This window comes from Colius striatus, chromosome 4 (genome assembly GCF_028858725.1).
Source record: "Colius striatus isolate bColStr4 chromosome 4, bColStr4.1.hap1, whole genome shotgun sequence".
Lineage (NCBI taxonomy): Eukaryota > Metazoa > Chordata > Aves > Coliiformes > Coliidae > Colius > Colius striatus.
In genome coordinates, this window is record NC_084762.1 from 74463701 (window position 1) to 74491513 (window position 27813).

General features: G+C 40.6%; 1 protein-coding gene across 1 annotated transcript; it reads left to right on the top strand.

Moving 5' to 3' along the window:
• The first annotated feature begins 234 nt into the window (after positions 1–234).
• On the top strand, positions 235–22592 carry POP1 (POP1 homolog, ribonuclease P/MRP subunit). Its single transcript, XM_061995399.1, has 15 exons — positions 235–355; positions 1321–1500; positions 2311–2486; positions 4914–5162; positions 5708–5795; positions 6071–6246; positions 6873–7123; positions 7265–7358; positions 8136–8247; positions 9227–9346; positions 15628–15743; positions 16927–17118; positions 18803–18957; positions 19777–20118; positions 20922–22592. The coding sequence occupies exons 1-15, from the start codon at positions 235–237 to the stop codon at positions 21580–21582; spliced, it is 3033 nt and encodes a 1010-aa protein (XP_061851383.1). The 3' UTR covers positions 21583–22592.
• Positions 22593–27813: the final 5221 nt, after the last annotated feature.

A 27813-nucleotide genomic window follows, 5' to 3' on the forward strand; every position in this document is an offset into this window, starting at 1 on the left:
AGTGCCGCGCGTGGCTGGCGGCGCGCGTGCGCAGTACGGGGCCCGGGCGGCCGCGTGGAGCAGGCGGAGGCCGCGCCGGGCGTGAGCTGGTGGTTGTTGTGCCTGCGGCTGCGCCGCTCGCCGACCGTCTTTCCCCACGCCGACCCTCTTTTCCCCCGCCGGGCGCATTCAGGCCTGCCTGAGGAGCAGGTTCGTGTGACCCTCCAATCCCGCAGCCCCCGGGCCCTGCCCGAGATGTCAGGAGCGAAGGAGAAGAAGCGGGCCAAGAAGATGAGAAACCAGCCGGCCAGCGTCACGCTTCCCGCAGAGCCCGGGCCCTTCCTCGGCGGCGGGAGCAGAGCCGGCCCGCCCTCAGGTACGGCTCGGGGACCTACTGCCCAGGGCCGGGGGAGGTGACCGTGGAGGGAAGGTCTGCCAGTTCGCAGGGCTGGGTATCTGTCTGCTTAGCTCCAGGGGCCGCCGAGGTGCCCGCCGCTGCCACTGGCTCCTTTATGCCTGGATCGGGAAGAATGTCGCCAACGCACATCTCTGTATCATCTGTTCGATTGCACCGCAAATCCCTGTCCGCCCGCTGCGGTTTCTAGTCTTGAACCAATGATGTCCGTTTGCTTTCTGTCAGGCCCAGGAGCTGCTTTAGCCTGCTAGCCCTGTGATAAATGCACTGTTTTCCCATCAGATTAGCCTAACCAATTTGGTGCTGTGGCTTCTATATTTATGAAAGAGTATTGGTAGGAGGCAGTAAGACATTTCCCTAAAATGGCAGCGTTGGTGGGTTGTTGCTGCAGCATTTTGTACACAGGTAACCTTTGCAGCTGAAAACTGAAGGATCCTGTCAGCCCCTACCTACACTAGGTGCTTTTTTCATCTGTGTGTTGTGACCTGTGTACTTTATGCAGCAATACACCACCTCACACCCCCATTTCATGTTTTATTTTGTAACATTTCTGGAAAAACACATAAAAGCAGGGCCTGTTACTGTGAGGCCTTCAGAAGGTGACAAATTACATCTTTGTGGTTGAACAAAAAAATAATGTTGAAGTGTCACTGAGTATTTAGGTGACTGAAGAGTTCCTAAGCAGATGGAATGATCTAGCAAGTTATGCCTTATATAAAGTTTTTGTTTCTTCCTACAAAAAAAGAGTTAAATTCTTCTGTTTTCTGATAGCATTTTCAGGTACATAGATGAAACATAACAGCTGGAATGTGCAATGCAATCTTCTGAGGAAAAAATGTGTATAGTTGATGTGTATATGTTTATATGTGTATATGTTTATATATGCTTGCATTTCTGTTGCTTCTTTGCATCTCTAAACCTTCCAGGAGATGTTCATTCTGAGCAGCAGTATCAGCAGCAGAAATTTTCGAATCAGTCATCTGGGTCCTCTTACAGAAAAGACCAGTATTTTCCAAAAGGACAAAAGAGAGGAGAGAGAGGCAGAGGAAGAGGAGGATGGCAAGGAGGACACCAGAGTGTTTCTGACATGCCAAAATACATAACAGGTTTGTGTATCTGAAGAAGTTCCTAATTTATATGTCTGGGACAACTTGGTGGTGATAATTTGCTGTATTTCTTTGGGTTTATGCAATAGCAAAAACTAGAATTGATGCTATATTCTTTTGGTTTTCCTGTTTTTCTCCAAAACATGGTAGCTGTGTACTGGAAAGACTTTTGTTCAATGAGTCCTTTCAGACTTCTTAGTTGAAAAGTTGCACTTGTAATGAGGAATATGCATTTTGGTTTCTGTGTCAGCAAAATAAGTACCAACACTCATCTGCTTTTAATGTAGCCGGGAAATCGGTTTTACCCGTGATGCGAGTTATAGACAATTTCCATCTAGCAGAACAATTATTTAGGAGAGCAGATTTACTTCTCAAGATGAGGCGATGCTCTGATAGCAAATACACTTCCACAAGCATAAAACAAGACCAGCCTCTGGATTTTTATTTGATCCTTTTTAAGCAGTCTGTAATATGATTACTGCTTTTTTTTTTAACATGCTGAAGTTGTTTTTCATCTCCTTGAATGCCACCTGAAAAGACTGCTGCTCTAATTTAGTAAAGGACTTAATGCAAATAGGACTTGTTTTGCATGGCTTTCGGATTCATTTGTGTTTAAGTATTTGCTTAACCATATCTGCTAAAGAGTTGAAATACCTTCGGTAAGAGTATGTGGTATACTTTAAGCTCAGGAAGTCATCAGACTGATGCACTATGACTACTCTTCTGGCTTGCAGTAATTTACATAGTGTTTCTGTCTTTGATTTTTTTTTTTCCATTTCTTGTACTCTGATGTAGTTCTTTTCATTCCAGTGTCTACCTTTGCTCAAGCTCGTGCTGCTGAGATCAACGCCATGTTGAAAGCAGTTACTCAGAAGTCTTCAAACTCCCTGGTTTTCCAGACCTTACCTAGGCACATGCGGAGGCGAGCTATGAGTCACAATATTAAACGCCTACCGAGGCGGCTTCAAGAGATTGCCAGGAAAGAGGTATAAGTGCCTTTTGTAGTGTTTGATAAACTGTATAGTGGGCATAGCTAATGGCAGAGTGTTCAGCTGTCTGTCCATTTATTAATGTTCAGACCTGAGCTTGTCTGCAAAGCTTCCCTGAGTACGCAGGTTCTCAAACTTTGTCTGACATTTGGATTCAGAATGCAGGAAGTGCCTCAGCTTTCAATGGTAACTCCAGTAGATCTCACTAACCTCTTGGTTTTGTGATTACTGGACACCTTGAAAAGTTCTTAGAGTAGTGATGATGGAAGGGTCTGCTGCAGAAGGGGTTGTTCAGGCAGTGCATTGCTCCCAGGGGATGCAGGAGTCCTCGGTAGCACCCCTGTGCTGTGCACCCACTGCTGCAGCTGCAGGGTGTGATCCTGCCCAGCACAGCCCAATCATGGCCAGCACGGTGCTTCTTGTGGTAAAGCCCAAATGTGAGAGGTACACTGGAGTTGCTGGCAGGCTACGTGCAGCTGAAGGCTTATAGACTGACTGTTCCTGGTTGCTCATGAAACTCATTTTGTGGCAGTATCTCCAGATTTAGTCAGAAAGCCTCAGTGGAGTTACTTGCTCTTCTTTACCAAGCCTTTGGCCTTCCTGTGTGTTTTGAAAATGAAATATTGAAAAGTGGTTCAGCAGGATTTTCGTGTGAAATGATCTGACATTGTCTGTAGACGCTTCCAAAAGTGATGGAGTGAGCTTAGTAAGTTTTCTGTGTGTTAAGGTTTGCTGATTAACATACTTCTGCATTCTTTTTTTTCCATGCATTGACAAGGAGTTCTTTGAGACCTCTGAAGACAATTGCTTATGATGCAGAAATTGTTTCAGTACTTCCGCACCTGTTCCTTAGGGCATGTTTAATGGGATCTTCATAACCTGTAGCTCTTCTTTCACTGCTCTGGTTAGCATTCTTTTTGCTTTGTTAGTTATTACAAGAGACACAATTTGGCCTGTTTTCTGAGAGCTGAAGGAAGAGGATATGGGCTAGTTACTTACATGCCAGTTAAATCTAGGTGACCCTGCTTCTGCAGGGGGGTTGGACTAGATGATCTCTAAAAGTCCCTTCGAACCCTACCATTCTATGATTCTAAATAATACAGATTTTTTAATGGTCTGGTTCTTTTGTGTCCTGCTTGTTTAACTCCTTTCACATGATATCCTTCCTTCTTTCTCTGTACATTCTCACAGTTATTCTCCCACCCTTATTTCTAGTCCTCATATATAACTCTTGGATTTTTACAACATTTAATTTGCCCTGATGCAGTGGTATTTCATCTACTGGATTTTCTCTCTTCAGTCTTTTGGTGGTTTATGTGTTTTGCACAGGCTGTTTTGTTTCATGTTTCATGTTTTGTTTCATGTTTTCTTGCAGCTTGTCTCCTTTGCTATTTCCATTTATAAAAGTCCTCCCTGTTACTTTTTGGTGTTCGAAGTCTACTTCTTTTAAATTAACTCTTCTGATTCTGCTGCATTTTCTTCCATTTTCTTAGATCTTCTATCATGACCATTTTAATCTGAACATTTACTGGACTACATAAGCCTAAAGACATAGATTTCTCATCTACAATACCACATCCCTTTTTCTCTATATGTCTTTCTGAACCAGTCAGTCACATACCATTGATCTAGAGGCTTATGTTGCCTGCTTTGTGGTGGAACAATGAGTCTGATGGAAACATTATTTTGTGCTTTTCTATTTTGATTTCATGAGTTGCTTCAGTATTTTTTGTGTTCTTGTCAGTGACTTTCTAGCATTCTTGTTCCTTTGCTATTCTTAAAATCAGCAGTCTATTGTCAACTGCTTGATGAGCTCCCGAAGGATGTCTAAGAACTTTTATGTGTGTCTTTAGAGTCGTTGTTTCTTTCTACCACTTCTTTTCACAAAAAGACAAATGAAACATTGGTTGAGAGAGTGAAGCCTTCCTCTCCAGCCATGCATTTAACTGTAATAATTCAGTCCTTGACTAGGTATTAGAGAATTTGGTCAAGACATCACAGTCCTTTCCTGTTCCCTTGAACCTATTGCAGAATCCTTAGGGTCTTACCTGTCAGTCTGAGAGTCCATACTGCCTCTGTATGAGCTCAAATTTCCAGGTGTTCCTAATGTCACCTTCCATTTGTTCATACTGGTGTTGAGCAAAAACTTCATACACAAAGTAGCAGATCTTACTGTTCACTGCTAAGTTTCTGAATGTTTGGGGATTTTGGTTTATACAGTCAAACCTTGATGCACATCTGCAGACGGGACTTAAGTATAAAGTTTCAAAATGATGGTTAAGCTCAATAATTATGGAGAGCTATAATCAGAATAAAGTGTAACTTAATGATAGTGATTCCTGTTCCTTATATATGTTAGCCTTCTTCTTCTATGGAAGTTTATCCTTTTGTGATTTGCTTCAGTATCTTCTCTTTTAAAAACAGGCAGAGAAAGCTGTACATCAGAAGAAGGAACAGTCCAAAAGTAAATGCCGCAAAGCTAGAAGGCGCCACATCAATTTGGTAGCAGAGTTTAATCGCAGGCAAAGGAAGAATATCTGGCTGGAAACACATATTTGGCATGCAAAGAGATTTCATATGGTAAAGAAATGGGGATACTGTTTAGGAGACACCCCCACGGAGAAGAGCTACAGAGCTTGTTACCGGGCCATGACAAATCACTGCCTTCTTCAGGTACCACATTATGTCTGTTTTCTTTGTTATTTTGCCAAGGTGAAGTAATCAACCGTGCGGTTACAATGAACACCTTTGAAGTACTGCTGTGTTAGCTGTTAATAACAGCATACTAAGTATGAAATTAGTGATTTCATAATTATAATGAAGGGTTGCAAGTATCAGAGAGAGCAAGATGAGTGTTTAGAAGAGTCTTACGGCAACTGAAAGAGTCTTATGACTGAAATGCTGATCTTCAGTCTTCTCAAGAGCTAAGAGATTGAGAAAATCCTTGCATTATCTTCCTGAGCAGGATGCTATTGAAAACAGATGCTTTGTTCCATGTCCTTTTGATTTGTTTTGAGAGATGGGTTGGCCCTCAAATGAGACATACCTGACAGCTGTCCTATAACTAACAGGTTTAAGTTAAAAATTTCTCTTTGACACAAAACTTAGTGAATTAAAAATGACTATTTGAGTATAAGTTGTGAAACTGTGTTTGGTCTTCCCTTGCCAGGGTCACTTTCAAGAGTTATTCTCACTTTACCACTATCCTACTGTTTCAGGACTTATCATATTATTGTTGCCTGGAGTTGACTGGTAAAGAGAACGAGCTGCTGAAGCAACTTGCACGCCTATGTAGCACTGATACAGGTAAAGTGAAGATTCTGAATAAACTAAAGGATGATCCTTTTTTAATATCCTGCCAATCTCCATAGTAGTCACAGAATTGACACTGAATTGTGATTTTTAGTTAAAAAACACAATTAAAATGTCTTCTACTAAGACTAGATGTTCTTATTTTCGGTTGCTTATTAATAAAGTAATTGTGATGCAGCATTAGCAGCAGCTCAGCAGAAAAATCAACTTATCTTTTTCTTTTTAAACAAATGATTACTTTGTTTTTTAATAAATATCTTCTTCTGTAGGATTAACATTTGAAGAGGCTTGTTGTCTGTCTGGAAAGTACGAAGGTTTGGTGACTCTTTACCAAGCAGATCACTATCCCGAGGATATGCTTGGTCCTGTTACATTTATTTGGAAACCCAGGGATGGCTCTGAAAACAGACAGTTGTGGATCTGGATGCATCCAGCTCTTAAACAGGTATTTTTTTCTGTGTGGTTGAACTCTGATTTCTGGGATTTTTTAATGCATTGTCCATCTTCAATGCTGAAGGTACCTTCTGAAAAGTGTAGAAGAGCTGGATATGATATGTGGCTTTAGGAATTAAAAGTTGGAAAACTTTCTGCAATAACTATTTATGTTGTGCAGCTTATTTTTAGAGAGCTTGTACAGAAAGTGCATTCTTCTGAGGGTTTTTTAAATATCTGAGCTTGTTAAATGTTTTCTGATGTCACTTGACTCTGGGTATCTTTGCAATATGATGTTGCGTGATTCATATCCTTCCCACTGGCACCCCCAACAGGCTAAATTTAGTCTCATCACAGATAAGCATAATCTAATACTTAGCTGTGAACTTAAAAAAGAATCGTTGTGCACTAGTAATTTTTCTTACATGAATTTGAATGAGAATAAACTCTTAGGAACATTCAGTTTTACTTTCAACTCTTGCTAGTAAGCCTTCGACTTCTACAGATTGAAGTTTATTCCCTTAAATCCATATAGGAAAATACAATAATAGAGGTAATAGAGTGTAATTCTTAAAACTGTACTTAAGCTTTGCAGTGCACGGCTTATTGTCCTAATCCAAACTTTTACATTTTCTTAAGGACATACTGAGAGAGTTAAAAGCAATTTTTCAGTGTTCAGAGCCTGAAAAAATCTCTGTTCCTGAGCCTGCTACAACATCAATTCAAGAGGAAAAACAACTGGATGTTGTCCAGGGCCTTGGCAAGAAAAGAAAGAAGGAGGATAAAGAAGGAGAAGAAGCTGTGCCAGTGAAAAAAATAATTGGTGATGGCACTAGAGATCCATTCCAGTCCTACTCTTGGATCTCTCAGACAACTGGCATTGTGATCAGGTTTGTTCGTAGCAGTTGGAAACTCTGACCTTTATGCACTTAATACAGCTGAACTCTGGCTTAACAGTAGTGGGGAAAAAAGTTTTGTGTTTTAGTGTGTTTTATGATTGTATATTCATCTGAAATTTTCCCCTGTTTCAGTGATAGAACCATGGAAATTCTCAGATATCGTCTGATTGGCCCATTATCACACTCTGTCCTTACAGAGACCCTGAAAGCTGCTTCTCTCCAAACAGTAAGGAAATTGGCAGTTTGCATATTACTGTAATTTTGCTAGTGTTTCTAGAATATACAAGTTTATTTTTGCAAGAAAAAATCATATACTCTCTAGCTTTAGTTATTATGAAGGCTAACCTGTGCATTTCTATGTTGAGCGTCTTAACTAAAGTTTATCTCAGGAAGAACTGTCAGGATTTTAAGTGGAGGTTGGAAGAATATAGAAGCAATGGTGCTGTTGAGCAGGCTCTGTAGTTTCTGCTGTAGTCATATATTCTGTTGAGAGGCCTAGAATAGCTCATATTCTCTTGGGCAAACCATGGATATTTCTCAAGCAGTGAGCTAGAGCACCTAGTGCTAAAGGACAAGACATGAAAGGTATAGAAAACTTTTGTGTTTTCAGTCAAATAGGCAATTTCTCCAGGATTTAGTATTTTGTCCACTTCTTGCATCACTGGTTTTAATGTTTGGGATTTTTTTTTGTCTCTTGCAGCAAACAATGAGAAACAAACAAATTTCATGATGAGGCCATGAAATCTCTGGCTTTCTTTAAGAAACAATTAAGCACAGAATTAGGAAGCATTGTGGAATGCTTTGTTTATTTTTGGACACAGGTTAAACTCAACATCTTATTAGGGATTACTCTAAAGTGGAGTGTGGAAATCAAACTGCATCAGGAAAAAATGGTTTTGGTTTGAAACTTGAAGAAAGCAGTTAAGGCGAACTGAAAGTGGATTCATACTGATAGAAAATACTGAATAACCACTTGAGTTTAATTAGATGTGTTGTTTTCCAGGAGATGGCGGATTCAGAGACAGAACTGAATAAGTGGTGGGTAGAAAATTGCAAGGACTCTGAAAAAATATCTCTCCATCAACGGCAAAGTGCTATCTTTGAGCTATTAGAAGGTATTTGGGCACGTGGCTGCTATGGGAAGAAGGGGAAACTCTTAAACTCTGGTGTTTGAAACTGGCATGCCAATAAGTTGACTTCAATTTCAAAGTGCTTATTTTCTATTTTTTGCTTGATCAAGAGAGTGATGCCTTTGAGCATGTGCTTAGGTAATTACCTTGGCACATCACAGATTTGATACATGTTACATTAAGGTTTTTTAAGGGAATTTTAATTGTCTACGTGGTTCAAAGTCTTAATAGATAAAGTGAAGCTTGTTTCTTACCTTCATGAAATTGAATTTGAGATTTCCGATGGGATATCCAGTCTGATATATACTCTTACTTTCTTCTTACACACCAAATTAAGGCACTAAGCTGCACAATATTGTACACTAAGTTGCACAGTACTTCCACAGATACAATGGTAGGCTCCTACTCAAAGTATTGTACCTCATTTTATATATTTTTGTTTCTAATGAACAGTTTTATATTTGGCTGAGTTGTATAACAAAGTTAACAACATCTCACTTTCAAGCACTTAAGCAGGTAAGGAACTGGCTTTAGTAGCTCTCACATTACGCTCAAGCTATCCAGTGTGAGGCAGTTAAGCAGAGATGAGGTAACAAATTTAAAAACCATTTTTAAATGTCCTTTCTCTGTAAGACAAGTGTAAACCAAAGAGTGGTTATTCTTTAAGAAACGTACCAAACACAAAGGATGAATTGAGTCAGTGAGTTGAGTGACCTTGTTTCTGTTCAGAGCAGAAGTGTAGTTGCAGACTAATGCTTAGTGCTGCTGTTGTTGTCTTGTGTTACTGGGCATTCAGCAAGCATTGATGCATTTTTGAAACGTTAAATTGAGCACTCTGGATTGCTTCTCTGGCTTCTGGTGGTGTCATGTATCTGCAGGCAAAAATGCACAAAATAGTAGTGCAGGAAAAGATCACAACTGAATTGGTGGTTTCATGGCAATGTTCATCTGTGTATTTTTAAAGGGTTAAGTTCACCATCACAAATGCCACCAGGTACAATACTGGGCCTCACTGTTGGAGATCCTCGAGTCAATTTGCCAAAACAGAAGACAAAAGCCATGCCAGACTTTGAAAAATACCAAGGTAAAATGCCTTTCTAACATTATGCTTCTGGAACTGACAAAGGCAAGACATTCAGTTTCTCTCTGTACTTGTTTTCATTTACTGTCATCTACTGATTGCGTCTTGCTGTTTTCCTCTAGCATTCGGTTTCCTCCCTCTTTCTGCAGTCCCTGACAGAACAGCTTTTAGCTGTTTAGCTTAAGAGTTGTGTAGGTTTTACAACAGCAGTTGTGAGGGAGGGACATGCACCAAAGCTGGTCTTGTGCTCAGTGGAAGCCTCTGTCTGACCATACAGATGATCCAGGTTCGAATCCTGGCAAGGCCAACCAGGTGCTAAAAGCTACTTAGTAAGTTTCTGTTTGCAGTTTAGTCTTCCTCATGCTGTTTTTCTGTCCAAGAAGGTAATCTGCTGCTTCTGAATAATAGTCCTACAATGATGAAAGTTGCAATGCCACTGGGAAAAGAAACTAAATTACCATTGCAAGGTTAGCATTTCAAATGGCCAAAATGCTGGTTATGTTAAAAAAAGAAAGATGCAAGCCTAACTGCTCAACTTTTCATTTAAGTGCTGACTTACACAACATTTCAGTGCAAAATTCAAATTCAGTTGGACGTGAATGTCCTTGAAAAATGTGCAAGAGCATATCCAGTATCCAGTGGGGTTAGTGCATAGTGCTGGGTAGGCATTTCCAGATAGGTTGACTGGATACAGACTGCCTCACCTAATATGAGGAATGTAACAGCCAGCCAGGAAAAATAGGAACAAATAGGAAAAGTTGAAGGTTCCAGAGACTTGAAAATGCTACATTTCCTTCGTGATGTGTTCGCAAGACACTACTTCTGCTTAAGTCATGTTGAACACCTATTTCACTTACTGTCTTTTAGCTCCCTGCACAGTTCTCTGTTATTTGGATTTTCTTACATCTTCCTGTTCTACCCTCTGTATCTAGAACAGCTTTTCTCCTCTTAAGTAGTTCTGCTCAGCTAACTTTCTCATCGTTAATGTTCCTGTCGGAAATACTACAGCATGTATGACCTCTACTTTGGTTCCTTCCTGCTGAGAAGTAAGGTGAGCTATATAGCACTTGTTTACAGGTACTGGTTTGAGCTGGTAGAGGAGTTAGCAACTACAAGTAATTTGTCTTCATTCTGCTTTTCATCTTTGTGAAGATGTGTTCAAGAAGGCAAGATCAGTGGAAGGTATCTAGGCATTGGAAATGTCTCCTAGTAGTTTCTCTCCCACTGACAGAGCTAGTTGTCCTTCAGGAAGAAGGGCCATGGTAGAGAAGTAATTATGTAAGACAGGGAATCCAGAGGAAGAAAATACCTGTGCCTTTTTTCCCTTTGGCTGGCTAGAAATGGTCATCTTCAAGACTTTTCTGCTTGGGGTTACTCTTCAGTTGCAAAAAATCTTTTAAGTCACAGACATTCAGAAAAGCTGGTGTTGCTTTCTGATCCCTTTGAATGGTTTTTTTGTGTTACGAACTTAAAACTGCATCTGTATTTCATTGACTTTTATTCAGGAGGGAGAAGGCCCTTGTTCAGATGTCAAGGAAAGGTAAACTGTGTGATACCTTCTAATTTAGGTTCTGCTAAATACTTGATGTTACACGCTACTGAATGGATTGAGTAGGCAGTAGGATGAAAGAAGACAGACCATACAGCTGTCTTCTAGTAGAAGATTAAGAAGACGACATGGTAAGGGAGTAGAAGAGGAGAGGGCAGCCCTCTTACAGGAAGCAGTTAAGGAGTGAATTGGAGGGACTAGTGGTTTAGCAGGGAAAGGAGCTGCTGTTTTCCGCGTTTGCCGCCTGGATGACTTCCTGATGCTGTGTGCAAAGAGTTACAGGATCAGTCACAATCACCTGCATACCTATTGCACGTGTAGTACCGGAATCCTATGGCGTGGTAGTTCACCTCTCCTGCCTGAGAAGCTCTAGAGTGAGGTCCCAGCTTCCACTTCCCTTTCTCTCTCATTGACTATTCCTAGGTGTTAGTTGGAAAGAGAGGCTGTTGTTACCCTGCAAAGACTGTTGTTCCTAACCTATTTTTGTAGTTGACTGTGTGACAGCTACTACCTGTGCTTTATCTCTGCCTTAATGGGCACCCTTGTTCAAGTAGTTAAAAAAAGAGTTTTTTAATACTTGTAGAAAATTAATCCATGTTAGATAATTAAGATCAGATACTCTTTTTTAGAATTATCTAGTCACAAAGACCTTATAATGAGTCCTGAAACAGTGAGTAGTGGCAAAAAACCATAATGCCTACACAGAGAGAACAAATTAGATGTAAAATGCATTCTGCACTGTAACGGATTATGTCTAGGCTTTCTTTTATGCAGTTTTACTATCAGCTTAGTTTGTAATCTTCTTGGAGCATAGAGTCTTGTTGTGTATTTCGCTGCCTCTATACACCAATTAGATTTATTCTTTTTTCTTGTAAGCCTCTTTGATTGCCCAGCAAGTTTGTAGGACTTAAAAAAAGAGTTAAATACATGAAGGAAAACCTGAAGGCCACTCAGTGCAAAAGAATCACCTCTAACTGAAGAAGTCTGTAAGCCACAAGTGGCTAGGAACTGGCAGAGTGGGAAAATGCAACGCTACTGATTCCAGTGTTGTACTCTTTCCCAGGACCCCGTTGTTGGCCACACTTTGAGTCAGATTACTGAAATATCCAGCAAGAATTTAATAAAAAGCAACATAATCCCAAAGATTATTCTAGTTTGGTTTAGTATTTTTGCCATCACTTCTGTTCCCTCTTTCTACTGGTTCTTTTGCCAAGTGACCCATGAATGGAGACCATCCTCCTCTTCAGCTTTTTGAAGGACAATTTGCTTAACCAAAAAGGAAGGAATTTAATTAGGGCACATAGTACACATCACTACAGCAATAGTATTGTCAACATTTCCACAGTAACACCCACCCAGAAAAAAAGCTTCTCTTAAGAGCTGAAATTCCTTTTGGGTATTGATTTACCCCTTCTCTTTTTATAAGCCTTGGAGCCACAGAAACTTTCTGAGCCTTGGTTTTGATGTCACCTTACTCAGATGTGCTAATACAGTGAGCTGATCTGTATTTAAGAAATATTATTAGTCATTAATTTGCCCTAATGATGTGTCACATTGATTGTGCAATAAAAAGGAACCCTTGCTGTATTCCTCTTTTTGCTTCCTAAATGTGTAAGTACTATTAGGATTAGTATAAGTAAGATTAAAATGACAGAGTGCTTTAGCAGATTCTGTATGTTCATTAGCCTCTCTTGTCCATTAATATTCCATAAAACCTGACTGATTTTCTTAGGAAATCTTTATTAATTTAAAGATACATTGTTTAATGAGTGAAAGGTTTTGGTAAGTTACAGCCATCATCTTTGCTTGTGGATTGTCATACGTGCAGTCTGTGAAATGATGCACATCTGTCCATGTGCCATTTTATTTTTTCAAAATTCTAAGATACGGCTATGTAGTTTTTCCCCTATGAATGACATGCTAACAAATCAAAGGTAATTTCAGTCTTTCCCAGTTTCTCTCACTGCTGAATGCATATGCACATTTGCAAGCTGTTTTTTTGCTGTAAAGAACTGTCCTCGTTTCTTCAGGCTGATAGAAAGTTTGTGTGTACATCACTTTTCACTGCCTTCTCAGCAGGTTTATGTCTTCTGGAGGTCAAGACTCCCAATAAGCAGTCAGTACTCACATGACTGCAAATTAGTGCTGTTCTCCTCTCCATGTTAAAGTACACTTCAGGCATTTTGATATGCTTTTACTGTCTACTGTGGGGGAATGCAAATTCCCCTGCCTTAAAAACTGCTCAACAGGGACTATGGTGAAGCTTTCAAACAAATCGATGACTGAGATGCATAGAGGGAATGCACATCATGAAAGATAAGTGAGGTAAAGTTCCTTCTGCAGACATGAAGCCTTAGTCTTTGCCTTTAAAGGTACCTCTTGCAGAGATTTTGGTATCTGGTATCAGTTATCCTGGTACCCTGCACCCCGACATACGTAGTGCTCTGAAACTACTCCCTGCTGGCGCTTATATTTTTGCTTTTTGTGCTTTTAGAGTAAAAGAAAGTTTACAGATAAAATAGCTCTTGCTCTTAGGCCTGTCTTCTAAGACTAGATAGCAACTACGCAAACCAGAATAACAGCTTGAAATGGAACAAAACCTTCCTCTGTCTGCCTGTGTTTTGTTAAGCACCAAGCACTGACACCAGCAGAAGTAGATTATACTGGTTGTTGCTGAGCTTCATGTGCTTAGTAATACAACTCCCTATTTTCTATACTAGCTCTGACATCTTACTTCCACTATCATCAGCATCTTATTCATCAGTAAGGTTATTTCCCCAGCAGTCTGAAAACGTGGACTGAAAAAAACAGGAGAGAGGTAAGAAATAAGAGACTGATATGAGGATTTGGGATTATGATTTGAGTTATAGTTAGAGAGACTAAATTCTCCCAAGTTCAATGAGGATCAAGGAGAAAGAATGTACCAAGTTAGAGAAGGGTATTTTAGGGTAGTGAGGAGGATGTTGGACGGACTGTGGTGATGAAGAGAGACTGATGTAAAAGAGCTTTCTAAAGTAGAAAAAAATATTCATGTCCCTATGAAATATAGGAATTGTAAAGAACTCAGAGAATATGACAAAGATAGACTGTAAACTATGGTAATAGAAATGGTAAAAAAAGATCACAGAAAAAGTTACAGTGTATAATTTACAGTTGAAGGAACTAGAACATGTTTAAATAATTTAACTTAAGAGATTGTGGTGTTTACAAATGCTTTCTGTACAGAAGATGGAAAAGTCACTTTCCTTACCTTATATTTGCTTGTAGTTATGTGCCCATCCCCCTTGGTTTTCTGTAAGAGGCAGGAAGGAATTCCCTACTGCTACTGCACACAGCTTTGTTGCTGTCTTTTTGTCCTTTGAGATACTATCTCCCCCTAGAATGTACTTCGCCTCTACGAGCACCGAGCTCTTCTAGGTTCCAGCTCCAATTCCCATCCCTAGTTTTTGGTCTGAGAGGGAATTCTTCCATAATTGACAGAGAATTTGCATGGAATTCCTGTTTAGTTTTGTTGTTCTTAATTGGGAGGAACACCACCCCAATCTAATGATTTAGTATTTCTTTCTCTTATGTGAATGTAACTCATCAGCAAGAATGTGTAGCAGATATCAGCTTAATAACACCAAAATGTCGGGAGTGCTGCAGTAGGTAATGTTTCTTTTGAAGGATTTTGCAACTCTTAGCAATGGAGACATCTTAAAGATTATGGATTTAAATAAATAACAATTGCAGTTATGTTTGGCACTGTCTGTTGTATTGCTAGCACCACTGAATAATCTTCTGTGCTCAGACTCTGTCAACGTTAACTGGAAAAATTAGGTGAGTCTTCTTTTGAAAGACTTAAGTGATTTAAAAAAAAACCCTAAACCCAACACATCATGTTCCTTTAATATGTAAGGCCTTGTAGATGACAAAATGATCAGCAGTCCCTGTAGGTTTTAATCATGGAACTATTAATATGTTCATTGTATTGTGTGTTGGTAAGAATCATTTTGCTTAAAATATGGATCAGCATGCATTACATACTGTACACTGAAGGCATTCTATCCATAGATCACTAAAGGTAGGTGTATATTTTCTCTGTTTTGGTTAGATTGAAGGAGAGGAGAGGTTATTTAGTACTTCAGAAAAGCTAAAAGTGACATTTATCTTCAGTAATGCACATAACTGTTGGTCTGTGCAGACATAAGTAAGGAATAATTGCTTCCTTGAAGTGTAGAGTCTGGAAAGATCCAGAGTGGGAAGGTAGTGATAAATAAGTAGTTGCATGCTAGTCATATCCATAAAAATACTTCCTTTGTGTACATTTCATAAAAGTCACCCTGGCTTCTCTTACAGGTTTGCTTAGGTGGACTTATTTCAGGCTTTGTAATGTTACTTTCACCAAACCTGTTGAGCTTCACACTTTGCCTCAAAGGTCAAATTCCAGAATATTAAAAGTGGCTTGCTAAAGGTATAACTTACATTGCCAAAAGTGATGTCATTTGTTATAAGAAATGCCTGTAGAGGAACACCAGGTTAATGCTTCTAAAACCAAGTTTGTTTCATATTTTGTATTTGGAAAAATGTGTGATAATAAGATATTTCAGAAGTAATGATGCTTGTTAAGCTTTTAACAGTCTATTTCTCTAGTTGTCTGCTTGTTGTATTTATGATAGTGGAGTGGCTTTGGAAATTTAGTATTTAAGCCACAGATACTGTTTTATTTTTATTGGAAGGTTCTCTTCTTTTGTAGATAATGATAAAGTTAGGCAACTGTACCTGAAGGGTGTACCTGTAGACTGTGCTCACAGCTTTATCTGGGACCAGGACATCTGTAAGAACGTCACTGAAAATAAAATCTCAGAGCAGGTAACTAAGAATGTGGATCGCCATGGAGAAAATGGTTAATGATCCATAAAGTCCATGGAGTTAAACTCTTGAAGCTTGTATAAATCCAAGAGCAGTAGTTCCCTAATGTCGTAGTGTCCAGCTGCTGAGTTGAAATGCCTAATTTTGAAGCCTTTGTGTAATGTTCTTGGACAACTATTGTTCATAATTCAGTTAGAAGAAAGTTTTATTGGATTGTCTAGTGATTGTAGGTGTATTTATCCCGAGGGTTTGGAATTGGATTTATGTACATCGCCTTTACTTGTGTGCAGCAGATAAAAGCAATGAAGTGGCACAGAGAAACTCTGACTGTTCACCCATAAGTCATAACCAGGACAATTCTCCTGACAAAAGAATTGTGGAAGTTGAAAGGAAATAAATCCCTCTGGTTCTGAACTGCAGCACACTGTGGGCATTCTGTGCAATAACCTGTGATTTGTAGAGAGCCCTAAATGTGCTGCTACAGGTTTGAAATCTATCTTGACGTTTTCATGGGCAATGAAGGGGCAACCCATAAAATGCATGGGCAAAAAGATCATTGGGTCTCAAGAGGTGATAAAATTTGGCACCATGGTAATCAAAAGGAGAAAATATTTGTAGAAACATGTCCCTAAATAGTGTCTTTATGAAATTTGTTTTGTTTACCTTATAAAACAGCAGGTGCAGAAGGGACATCTAAAGAAATGCTCTGGTGGTCTGTTTTTTAATAAATGTATTCTCAATGTGGTACAAGGAAATATAAGAACTGGTGATTGACAAAGCCTTGGTGCCAGCATGCTTTATGTGAAACCGTTTCATGACCAAATGTTCTTCCCATCTCCTTGGATGTAGTTCAGTTTTGCTCCCTGTAATGACAGACTGTCTGAAAGCCCCTGTTCACTATAGCCTCAGGCACAAATCTATAAATACCTAGTTGCAATATTTGTTCCTTTTTCCTTATCTGTGCTGCACATTTTTGCTCTGTCAAAGTCTATGAAAGTAAGAAGGGGAGAAAAAGGGTGCTCAAAGGGTACTCAATACTTTTTGTCTAAAACCATTTTTCTTTGGATACGTGGCATGTTACTAGTATATTTTTCTTAGTTACAAGCTTAATTCCTCACTGTATCTTGGAAGAATATCTGAAGAAATGGTTACTAACTTATGGGAAATGTCTCCTCTTTCTCAGGATTTAAACCATATGAGAGCTCAGTTACTGGTACCTGGATCACACCTTGATTTGGGTCCTCGTGAATCTAAGATTCCCATACTATTGGTGCAGCAGCCAGGGAAGGTGGCTGGAGAAGATCGACCAGGATGGGGAAGTGGCTGGGATATCTATCTCCCAAAGGGCTGGGGAATGGCTTTCTGGATTCCTCTTGTAAGTGACTTTCATTGGAAATTACCGGTAAAATGTCAAATCCTATAATTTGGTTCAAAAATCATTTCTTTTAGAGACTATACTTCGCAGAAGCAATGCATAGTAGGATTTGGAAGGGACCTCAAAAGATCATCTAGTCCAACTCCCTTGCACAAGCAGGTCTGCCTAGATTAGGTCACACAGGAACATGTCCAGACAGGTTTGAAAACCTCCAGAGAAGGAGACTCCACACCCTCCCTGGGCAGCCTGTGCCAGGGCTCCCTGACCTGAACAGGAAAGAGGTTTTTCCTGATGTTTAAGTGGAACTTCTTGTGTTCCAGCGTCTTTCCATTACCCCTTGTCTTGTCACTGGAGACTACAGAAAAAAGTGTTGCCCCAGCCCCTTGACAGACACCTTTCAAATACTTCGAACTATTAATGAGGTCCCTCTCAGTTTTCTCCAAGTTTCCCCAGGTCTTGCAGCCTTTCCTCATAAGAGAGATGTTCCAGTCCCCTGATATTCTTGATGGCTCTGTGCTGGACTCTTTCCAGAAGTTCCTTATCCCTCTTGAGCTGGGGAGCCCAGAACTGGACACAGGACTCCAGATGAGGCCTCACCAGGGCAGAGTAGAAGGAGAGCAGAACCTCCCTTGCCCTGCTGGCCACATTCTTCTTGATGCATCCCAGGATGCCATTGGCCTTCTTGGCCACAAGGGCACATTGCTGGCTCATGTTCAGTTTATTATTAACCAGCACTCCTAAGTCCCTCTCCGCAGAGCTGCTCTCCAGCAGGTCGACCCCCAGCCTGTACTGGTGCATGGGGTTGTTCCTCCCCAGGTGCAGGGCTCTGCAGTTGTTCTTGTTGAACCTCATGAAGTTCCTCTCTGCCCAACTCTCATTTCACGTTGTGTAACCAACTTACTGTTAGAGGATAAAAATGCTGCTTTAAAAGAGTTTATGAACTGGATGACAACGGAGGCGGCTTGGTCTTAAACCATAGCTTTCTATATCTTCTGTTGGGCAGAACTGTGCCCAACGTGGGAGTCTAAAGCTGGAAATCAGAGTGGGGAGTTAGGAGAGAAAGCTGATCCCATAGCTCTTTGGGTTTGTGTTTCTACAGGCATATGCCTCTAAAGAGAAATCATTTGGTGCCTGCTGCTAATCCTTGTCCAGCTTGGCTGCATGTTCTACTTTAGCAACAAACTGGTTGCCTTTGATTTGGGATAGAGATTGAAACACAAAGTTTGATTTAGTCTTAAATACTCCTCTGGTGCTCTTTGGAGGATCCTGCTTTGAATGTTGAGATAAAAGTTTTAATTATTTTCTGCAGTTACAGTTATGCTTTTGAATGTACATTGGGATTATTTGCAGTGATACCTATTGTACAGTTAAAATAAATTGGGCAGTGACTTTGTCGAAGCAATATGACATTCCTGGCAACATACAAGATTAGAACCTCTTAAATTGCCTTCAGTTTTGTTTTGCAGATTTTTAGAATTGAATTTAAAGAGTATGACTAACATTTTTTATTGAAATAAGCACCCAGAACTGTGAAAACCTTACTTAAGCTGTTTTTTTTTAAAGCTCAAGTGACATACTTCCTATTTTCTGAGGCAGCAGCTTCTGGATCGTTACTGTTTTGTTTTGAGTCATGAATTGGAAATCAGTACAGCTGTGACATTTTTGGGTTTGGTTTTTATAACAGATCTATCGAGGTGTACGAGCCGGTGGCTTGCAAGAGGCTTTAAAGCATTCTGAATATCAAAGAACACCTCACATTCCAAATGATTTCCCGGACTGCCGGGCGGGAATGCAATTTGCCAAAGAACTGGAAACCAGTCTTCTTGAAAAATTCAAACGGTAATATTAACTTAAAAATTGATTGCAGGCATGAAAAAGAGTACTGCTTAAAATATTCCCTTAATTATCTGTTGGGTATGTTTAGGCTTGGACTTCATTGAGATCATTCACTGGTGTTTTAAATCCTAGTATTATAAAATGTAATCCTAGATCTATTTAACAGAAAAGCTCTGTTAAACACGATATAAATTACCTGAAACCTTCTGTTCCCAGAGATCTGCTCAGTTATAAGCCTATAACAATGCTGCACAACAATAAAATAAAGTTATTTCAAGCTCCCTTAGCAGCAAATGAGGGAGAAGGTAGGAGAAGGCAAAGGCAGAATATCAAAGTATATATTAAGTGTTAAAGAGCAAAGTGAAAGAGGTATATTTCAGTGTCCACTTTTTTAATACCAGGTATTCTGAAGTTTGCCTTCATTTGCTCTACAGTAAACACGGATCTCTTAACCATGAGTATGATGTGGCTGGAGGTGTCCTCTGCACCAGCCAGCATTGATTCCCCTTCCACCTAAGAAAGGGAAGTAGCAAAAGTTTAAAAGAAAAGGTGGTGTCAGTCACAGTAGATAGAAACATGCAGCATGGCTGAAAGGATATGGTGGTCAGAAATACAGCAATGTTATCTGGAAGTATAACTTTAGAATTCTTATTCAATGAGATTACGAAGGGAATGGACAGTTAACTTTCTAAATACTTGGATTTGAAAGCAGAAAACGTTATTAGACCAGCAGGACAAAGTAGACAGGCCTTTGAAGAAATACCATGTGCTGAATAGGGACTCAGGAAGCAAATATTCTTACCTGTTTGATTTGTCATTTAGACGTCCACCTGCAAAAAGGGCAAATTATGTCAAGCTGGGCACTCTGACCCCTTTCATCTGTCCTTGGGGCCAGTTGACAAAGAACTGGGAAGGAAGAATCAAAGCTTCAGGAGAATTTGTATGTCCTTCTTCCTCACACCCTGAGTGCTGTGCAACTGTAGGGCATAGATTTTGTGACCCTGAAGCAAAACTGATCAAAGAAGCTTCCACTGAGACTGGTGAGATAGAGGCGGCCATGGAAGTAACAACTTCTGAAGGTACCCTAAAGACAGAGGATGTTAGAGGCACCCAAGATCTTGGTGAGAGAGACAACACCATGACAAGTGACTTTGTTGTTCTCAGGTATGTCAAAATGATGCATGCATGTGAAGTGTTATTTCTTTATTGGGAATTACTGAATTTGGGAAAGGAAGAGCTTAGCCTTGATTATTAAGACAAGAGAATTGTTTGATCCACATGCAGTGAGGGAATGAAATAGTTTTGTCGTGAATGAGAATTTGCTGTTGAATGGAAATCCTTCTGCTTTTCCCCAGCAAAACTTGGTGACTAGATGAAGTAAATTTCTTAAACAGTCTTGAGCTCAGTGTGTTCTTGGAGTTGGCATATTCTGTCTGCCTCCGGGTGGGTGGTGCTTTGAGGCTCATATTTATGTTTTGCTGTGTAAATCAGCTTGCATTCTCTATTTTAGTACATCGTCACAGGTGGTTCTTGCACTACTTAGTAAGGACTGTAAAGAAAACAGAGAATCTCCTGCAATCCAGTGCAACACATGAGGGCAGCAACAGTGTTTGGAAAGTGCCTGAATGCAGGTCTTTTCATTTTTGCATAGTTATCAGGGAAGAAAACACTGGCAGTTCCATAGTGCATTAATGTCACTGCAGCTTTTAATGCATTTGTGATTTAACAAGTTTGGGGAGTTTAACAAGTAATATCTCCTGAAGAAAAAGCCTCACGTGTGTATTCCATTCACTCACATTCTCTTTGTGCTGGGAATGATACAACTACCTGCTTGAGAGGCTACAGAAAGCCCCCAGGGTTTTTTTTTTTAATCCCACTCTTGCAAATAACCAGGGCACTGGATTTCTGTTGTACGACTTGCTAATAACTATCCTTGACATTTGTTTATTTACAAACAATTTTAATAGGAGCGAGAGACTACTAATGCAGTTAGCAGCCTGGTGCTACCCCACTGCTGGGAAAGATCGGCGAGTCCGCCTTATTTCTCAACTGGGGCAGAAGGAAATTACTGAAGATGTCTTTTTGCCAATCTTGATGAGCTATCCGAGGGCTCTCGTGTGGGTCAAGTTGTCTCTTTTGAGAAAGGGGAACCCTGAATTACATGCCATGATTTGCATCCCAACGGAAGACGACTTGCTGCATCTTGGCAAAGACAAACTCTTCTGTGGTCCTCAAGAACCCAAACATCCTGACATATTCAAGCACAAGGTGCAGAAACTAAAAGAGGAGAAGAAGAAGAAGAAAAAAGATAACACAAAGGCTCTAGAAGGTGACTCTCCAAATGTTCTAGATAAAGAAACAACTGAGGAGAGTGAAGACCTCATTCTTGGTCTTTGGGCAGATGTTCTCCCAGACGTTACTTCCCACTGCTCCAGAACTCTCTTGGGATACGTCACTCGAGGGGATTTTTCGTTGGCTGCAGGCTGTGGAGAAGCACTGGGTTTTGTTAGCTTGACAGGGTTAGTTTACATGTTATACAACCAGCCAGCAGATAAAAAAGGTCTCGTTTTGTTAAGAACTCCAGCATCTTTACAGTACAGATTTGCAAGGCTTAATATTGAGGTTTAAATATCATTGCAATGCAGTAGAATGCCAAAAGTACCAAAGAACGTCTGTTTTGTCTTCTGTGGCCTTTCTGATCTGTCTCAAATTTGAGGTGATTCTGAGCCCCAACAAAGCCCTTGAGGATTATGAAGTAATTAAAGCTTTGTAGCATTATTCATAAAAACAACTAATGCATAAACAGAGTATGAGTTGTGATGTCTGCATTGCTAAGGCTTTGTAACAGTAACACATCCATTGGCACGATCTTGTGTGTCCCTGAAGAAGCGTATTGTTCATTTTTCAACTCAGACCAGTGGATGCTGTAACAATACACTCAGAGTTATTGCTTCCCTGTTAGAAATCTTTTGGTCAGACGGATTGTGACTTCCCAGTGCACTTTTGCATGTAGCTGCATGCGGTCTGGACTGGCATATGTAACAAGTGTATTCCTGATTCCTCGTGTCTGAAGACATGTGGCTGCAGCAGGACAGAGCTGAGGAGAGAAGCTTGTCACAGCAAGCAGAAGAGTATTTTCTGTGGTGGAAGAGCTCTATGCTTAAATGAAATACAAACAAAATGCAGCCTGGCTATATAGTCTTGGATTATACAACTGGAGCTCTTAAATTGGAAAGTGTATGAGCCTCTCTGGTGTGAGAGAGAAAACTGCTTTTGAAAGGTCATAAGCCTTTCAAGATGCAAATTGCTGTTGATGGGTCAGCATACGTTTTCTGTTAATAACGGGATATTTGGGTTCCTTAAGACAGGAGATTATTTTTTTATGCAATGTGCTAGGAGAGAAGGCTTCTTGTTGCTGCAGTACGGTTGTAAAACATGTACAATGTACGTGAGGGGTGAGAGGTGTTTGATTTGACTGGGGCAGCGTGGGTTAGTTGGCTTTGGTGTTTCGATGGGGTGCTTTTAATGATAGCCTTATGCTTCTAGCCATTCTTGAGTTAAGCAGCTTGAGAATGAGTTTACAGTAATACTCTGTAATTTAGTAGCAGCATGATACAAATATATGCCAGTTGGTACAATTGCCCTGAAATGATCATGTACAAATAAAAATGTGATCTATTCTTGATTCAGGAGACTGCTGACTAAGCTTCATTCTTCAAGAGATTAAACATGGATCAATTAACGACTTTGTCTTTTTAAGTATCTGTCTGCAAATTAAATCCCTCTTTCACAGTTTTATTTGAAAAGGTCTTAGACAAATAGATTGACTGGGGTTGTTTGTTGGAGGAAGGATTTAGAGCACCTTATCCCCATAATGATTAAAATGTAGGGCCACCGTTGGATTAAATATGGCACACACGTGGGGAGGGGGGGAGAACATCGCTGATTGCAGGGGAAGTATTGGAATTGGATTTGTTGTGTGCTTTAAACTTTATTCAGAAGATCGATTTAAGAATCGTGGGCTGGTTGGGCCGACGAGATACAGCTTCCAGCCCAGCCTGGGCTGTTGCAGCTCCATGAGAAGGACTTAGGAAGGCTCCGGCATGGCTCAGCTGTGATGCACCTGATGGAGCAGAGGCGGTGAGAGCTGCAGCAGGGCCCAGCAGAGCGGGGGCTGCCAGGTGGCCTCCAGGCAAAGTGCTTGGTGCCACGCGGGGAGGGGGTGGCACGCTGCGCCCTGCCATGGCCCACGGGGCTGTGTCAGGAAGGAGCCCCTTAAACATTACAGCCTGGCTGCTCTGATCAACTTCTCTCGTGGTAAGAATCCTGGATTTAATGAACCCTTTGAACTGTAAGCCCGCTTGAAATATTTCTGGGATCAGACTTTCCAGAGCCATGCTCCCTGGGAAGAAAGGCGAGGAGGTGATGTTTATATGGCTTTTTTCCCCCCTCGCCTCCCTCATCTTCTTAGTAGATACATATTTTCTTGCCTCACTAGACCTGGCTTGTATGTGAGAAAGAAAGAGGAGAAGCCCCGCACCCAAGCTATCATTTTTTCTTTTCTGCTTGTAGATCTTTTGTTCACTGAACCTTTCCCAGGTTTTTTTTTCTTTAAAAAAACCCCACATCTGGAGCCTTTTTTCTTTTCCTCCTATTGGTAATTTCTGCCAGGTTTTCATTTTGACACTTCCTGTTACTTTTCTTTGATTTTCATTCTCTATTTCTGATTTATGATCCTTGTCTCTGGTGAGCCAATGAACAGAAACTGGAATCCAAGTGCATCCTGTTCTGTATATCTTGTAATATTGTTACACAGTTGTTTTCCTTTAAGTCAATGATTTATGCCCTAAGCCTGCAGTCTCCTTGTAAAATGCGCTGCAAGCCCGGTGAGTTAAAAATGCTCAAAGCTCTCAGCCAAAGTTTGTCAGAAAAGTACTGTGACTTTATGTAGTTGCAAGGAAATTTTTATCTGTGGTTGGGGTTACCAGATTCTCAAGAGTCTCAAGGGTGACTTAGTCATAAAAACCGTGTCAACACCGGATAACCAAACTGTGGATAATTAAACCTGTGCTATCTGTGTATCAGCTGGACAGTTATGTCTGTGTTCATCATGTTCAATCAGGTGTAGTTTGGAGCACACATCTGTTCTTGGGTTGTATCTTACTGCTGTTACTACCTGTTGGTTAACTACCCCTGAGCATCTGGGTCAGCTCCTGTGGGCTCTCTTATGTGAGCATTTTTGGGAGCTCAGGAAGCTCTTGCCCAGTGAAAGACGCTTTCACAAGCTTTCTGGCTCCCATGCTGTTTTCAGGATAACTTTCTAAAATGGATGCCGGCACAAACCCTTAGCTCTTGTTCCTTACTTGTAAAGAACTTTCAGAAGCCAAAATGAAGCACAGAAGGCAATTCTGGGCTGCTCCTATAGCTCTTCCTACAGCTCCTTCTGAGCAGCTGAGTAAATGCTGTGCTTGAGACTCTCCCGCTGAAGGGTCTTTTCCCAACCTGAATCATGCCAAGGTGAGGTGGGACCATGGCCAGATTGTTGTGTGTTTGTTAAAGATGGTCAGGGCAATTGGTTTAGCAGCATGTGGGTATGGGAAGAAGTTACCTGGCAGAAAGGCAAGGCACCTGGGGTTGGTGAAACAAATCAGGGAAAGTAATTGTCAGGGTGATGGGCCTCTCACTGGAGGTGGAAGCCTTGGGGGATCATGGCAAATGCAGACAGAAGGTAGGCAAATGCAGCATGACAGTTCTCTTTCACTGCTCTAAATCTGGAAGAGCCAGATATGTCAAACCTCATCCATTGACATGTCTATGTGAGGTCGGTGGTAGGAACAGAGCTCGGATGAGTAATCCACCAAAGGCAGGTTTCTGAAGTGCGAAGGTTGAGAAGCAAAAAAATAGCATTATTTTAATTTCAAAAAACAGAGCATGCAGAAAACCCCCACCCAAAGCCTCCGAAGCCCCATGTTTCTTAATGTTCTTCCCAGAGGTCAGCAATCTAAATAGCACCCACAGTTTACCTCTTGCAAATTCAACTCAGCTGTACTGAAGTTCTTTGTGCACGCTGGTCTCATAAAATCCCTGAAAGAGCAAGTAGACTTGTACTGAATAATGAGAACTCTGGGAAAGGAGAGAGGAGATGAGCTGAAGCCATTTCATGGCAGCTTTGAAAGTTAGAGCCTGCTTGACCCTGGACAAAATATGATTAATGAGTTTGAGGTAGTTTGCAGAGTAGGTGGGGTGACAAAAGAACAGAATAGACAAAACACAGCTTTTATTTATTGTATTGTGTCTCCTCTTAAAGAATTACAGTTTCTTCCATAATAGGAAAAATGCCTACACAGAATGATCTTTGTAAAATTAAAAAGTCAGACCCTCCACTTTGTGCTAACATGTACCAGCATCAGCTTTCTCGATACATTTTATCTGTCTTTTCATCATGGGCTTACAGCAGTGCTGCTAATCTGACTGCCTTGCACAGCTAAACCTGATTCTTAAGAAACAGAAATCAAACAGACATCCAGGACACAGCAAGAGTGAAGCAGAGAATGAAAAAGCAGTCTGAAAAAGGGCAGCTCAAATTTCGTGATCCAGATATGTGAGGATTTGCTGTAATTTCTAGAAAGAGTGGTGTGTGCAATTCAATACTTCCATTTCATCTCACAAAGATCAAATAAACAGCCAGGATGAGAAAGGCTGTTTGTTTCATCTTGGTCTTTCTCTTAGCATCCTATTCCTTAGCCCAGGAAATGTTTTCTTTTAAAAATAATACAATGCTTGTGAGGGACAGGAGAGCTCATACATCTGTAAACCCCTGTGCCTGTCGGGGCTCACTCTCACACATCACTTCTCTTTTATATATGGCTCTGTTCTTTTTTTTCACATTGGGTAATATCAAGACTCTGTTCTTCTTGAAATGAAACCAAACTTGGACATGCAAAACCTGAGCTATTTAGAGCATATCTGAGTTATCACTCAAAAATAAGCACAAATGCCACCTCAGAAATAAGCTGGCTCTTCCTCCTTACTTGAGACACCCGGGCTGTTTTAACTATAGCTCCCGTGATGAGTCCTATGTGTCTACAGTGGAAATTAATCATAAATACCACATATATACTTGTGAAAAATCTTACCTGGCTTGTACCAGGTGTCACCTAAGGCAGCTTCACCCACGGGCAGAGCCAATTCTTCAGAATGGGATGGGTTGGGTGAGAAAGAGGGACCTTTTGTGTCAGAGTCTGTTACTTCTTGTCTGCACTCAAAAGAATCCAAAGTACATACACAGAAAGTTAGAAACCTGCAACTAAAAATACACTTTCTAGTTCGGCTTTTGCTTAACACAGTGATGTTTTAAGATGCATGTGGAAGTGGTTTTGATACAGGCCAGCAGGGAATAAAGGGTTAACAGTAGATAATGTATTTTCCTGTGAGACAAAATGTCTTTCCGGAATCAATTGCATCCAGGTTGTCTGAATATTTTTACAATGCAATAATTCCTGTAAATTAGTTGGCAAGTATATCAAGGAGGCTCCAAATGAAATCACAAAAGTGTATGAAATTGGTTAAGAACCATAACCAGCATTTTTTCAAAGAGAAGCAGATAAAAATAATCATTACTGCATAAATAAAATCACAGTCCAGAGAAAGTCTTAAAAGAGAATGAAATGCTATTTCAATTAGTCCTTTTGAGACTTTTACTGAGCTACTGGATTTTCAGGCATTGATATAAACATTAGAGCAAATTTATTTTTAAAATGAGATGTAGTTCCTATTAGTGTCTTTTAAGAACTTTTATGCCTACAGGTATCCACACAGTGGCACAGCTTCTTAACATGGCAAACCCAAACCTACAGGTTTCTTTAGGCCCTAAAGTTTTCCCAAAGCTGCTGCTGAGACCGAGGGGGGTTTCCAGGGCAGCACCCAGCCTGGGTGCACGTGTCCAGATGAAGCCTCAGAAAATGACCTCTGGAGAAATTGGTCTTGGAGCAACATGACAACAGCCTCTGGCAAAAATGGTGGAAGCACATCCTTTCCGTGCTGATGGCAAAGCTCCGGAACAGCAGTGGAACAGGCTGCCCAGAGGGGTTGTGGAGTCTCCTTCCTTGGAGGTCTTCAAGACCCACCTGGACATGTTCCTATGCGACCTGATCTAGGTGAACCTACTTCTGCAGGGGGGTTGGACTAGATGATCTCAAAAGGTCCCTTCCAACCCCTACCATTCTGTGATTCTATGATTCTAAGAAGGAAGAGTCAAAGAAAATAGCAATTCCCTGCCTGAAGGCTTATTTCTCACATCACACTCTATCAACTCATTCTAGTTGTACAACACCAACCAAGAGCTCACCAGCCTTACAAGATGTTCCTTCTATGCAAGCGCTCATACATGGGCAGACAAACGTGACATATGGTAAGAGGCTTCCCCATGACAAATGTTTTAATTGCTTCTTCCCTTGGAGCAAATATTTTTCTTTGATTGACTGAGAAGCAGGTGAGGCCTGACACAGCTTTAAAATCAAAACCTCCAAAGGTGTCTATAACTCTACTGGTGAGAGGACTATGGTTTGAAACTGGAGTTTTTATTTAGAAAAGTAATTGCAGTATTATTCTATATTTTAACTTGTAAAACTCCCTCAAGTTCAGTTCCTTTTTCTTAGTGGAAGGTGTCCTTGCAACCTGTCGAAATTACATTGCAGATGTAATAAGATAGATCAGATCAGAAAAATGGAAGTCTTAGGAAAGACTTCCCTGTAATACAGGGCATGAAAGCATACTGCAGCTAGATAATGTCTGGGAAACTGGTCTGTCATCTACATTTTTAAACAAGGCATCAAGTACTGTCTTGTAGCCTGCCTGCAG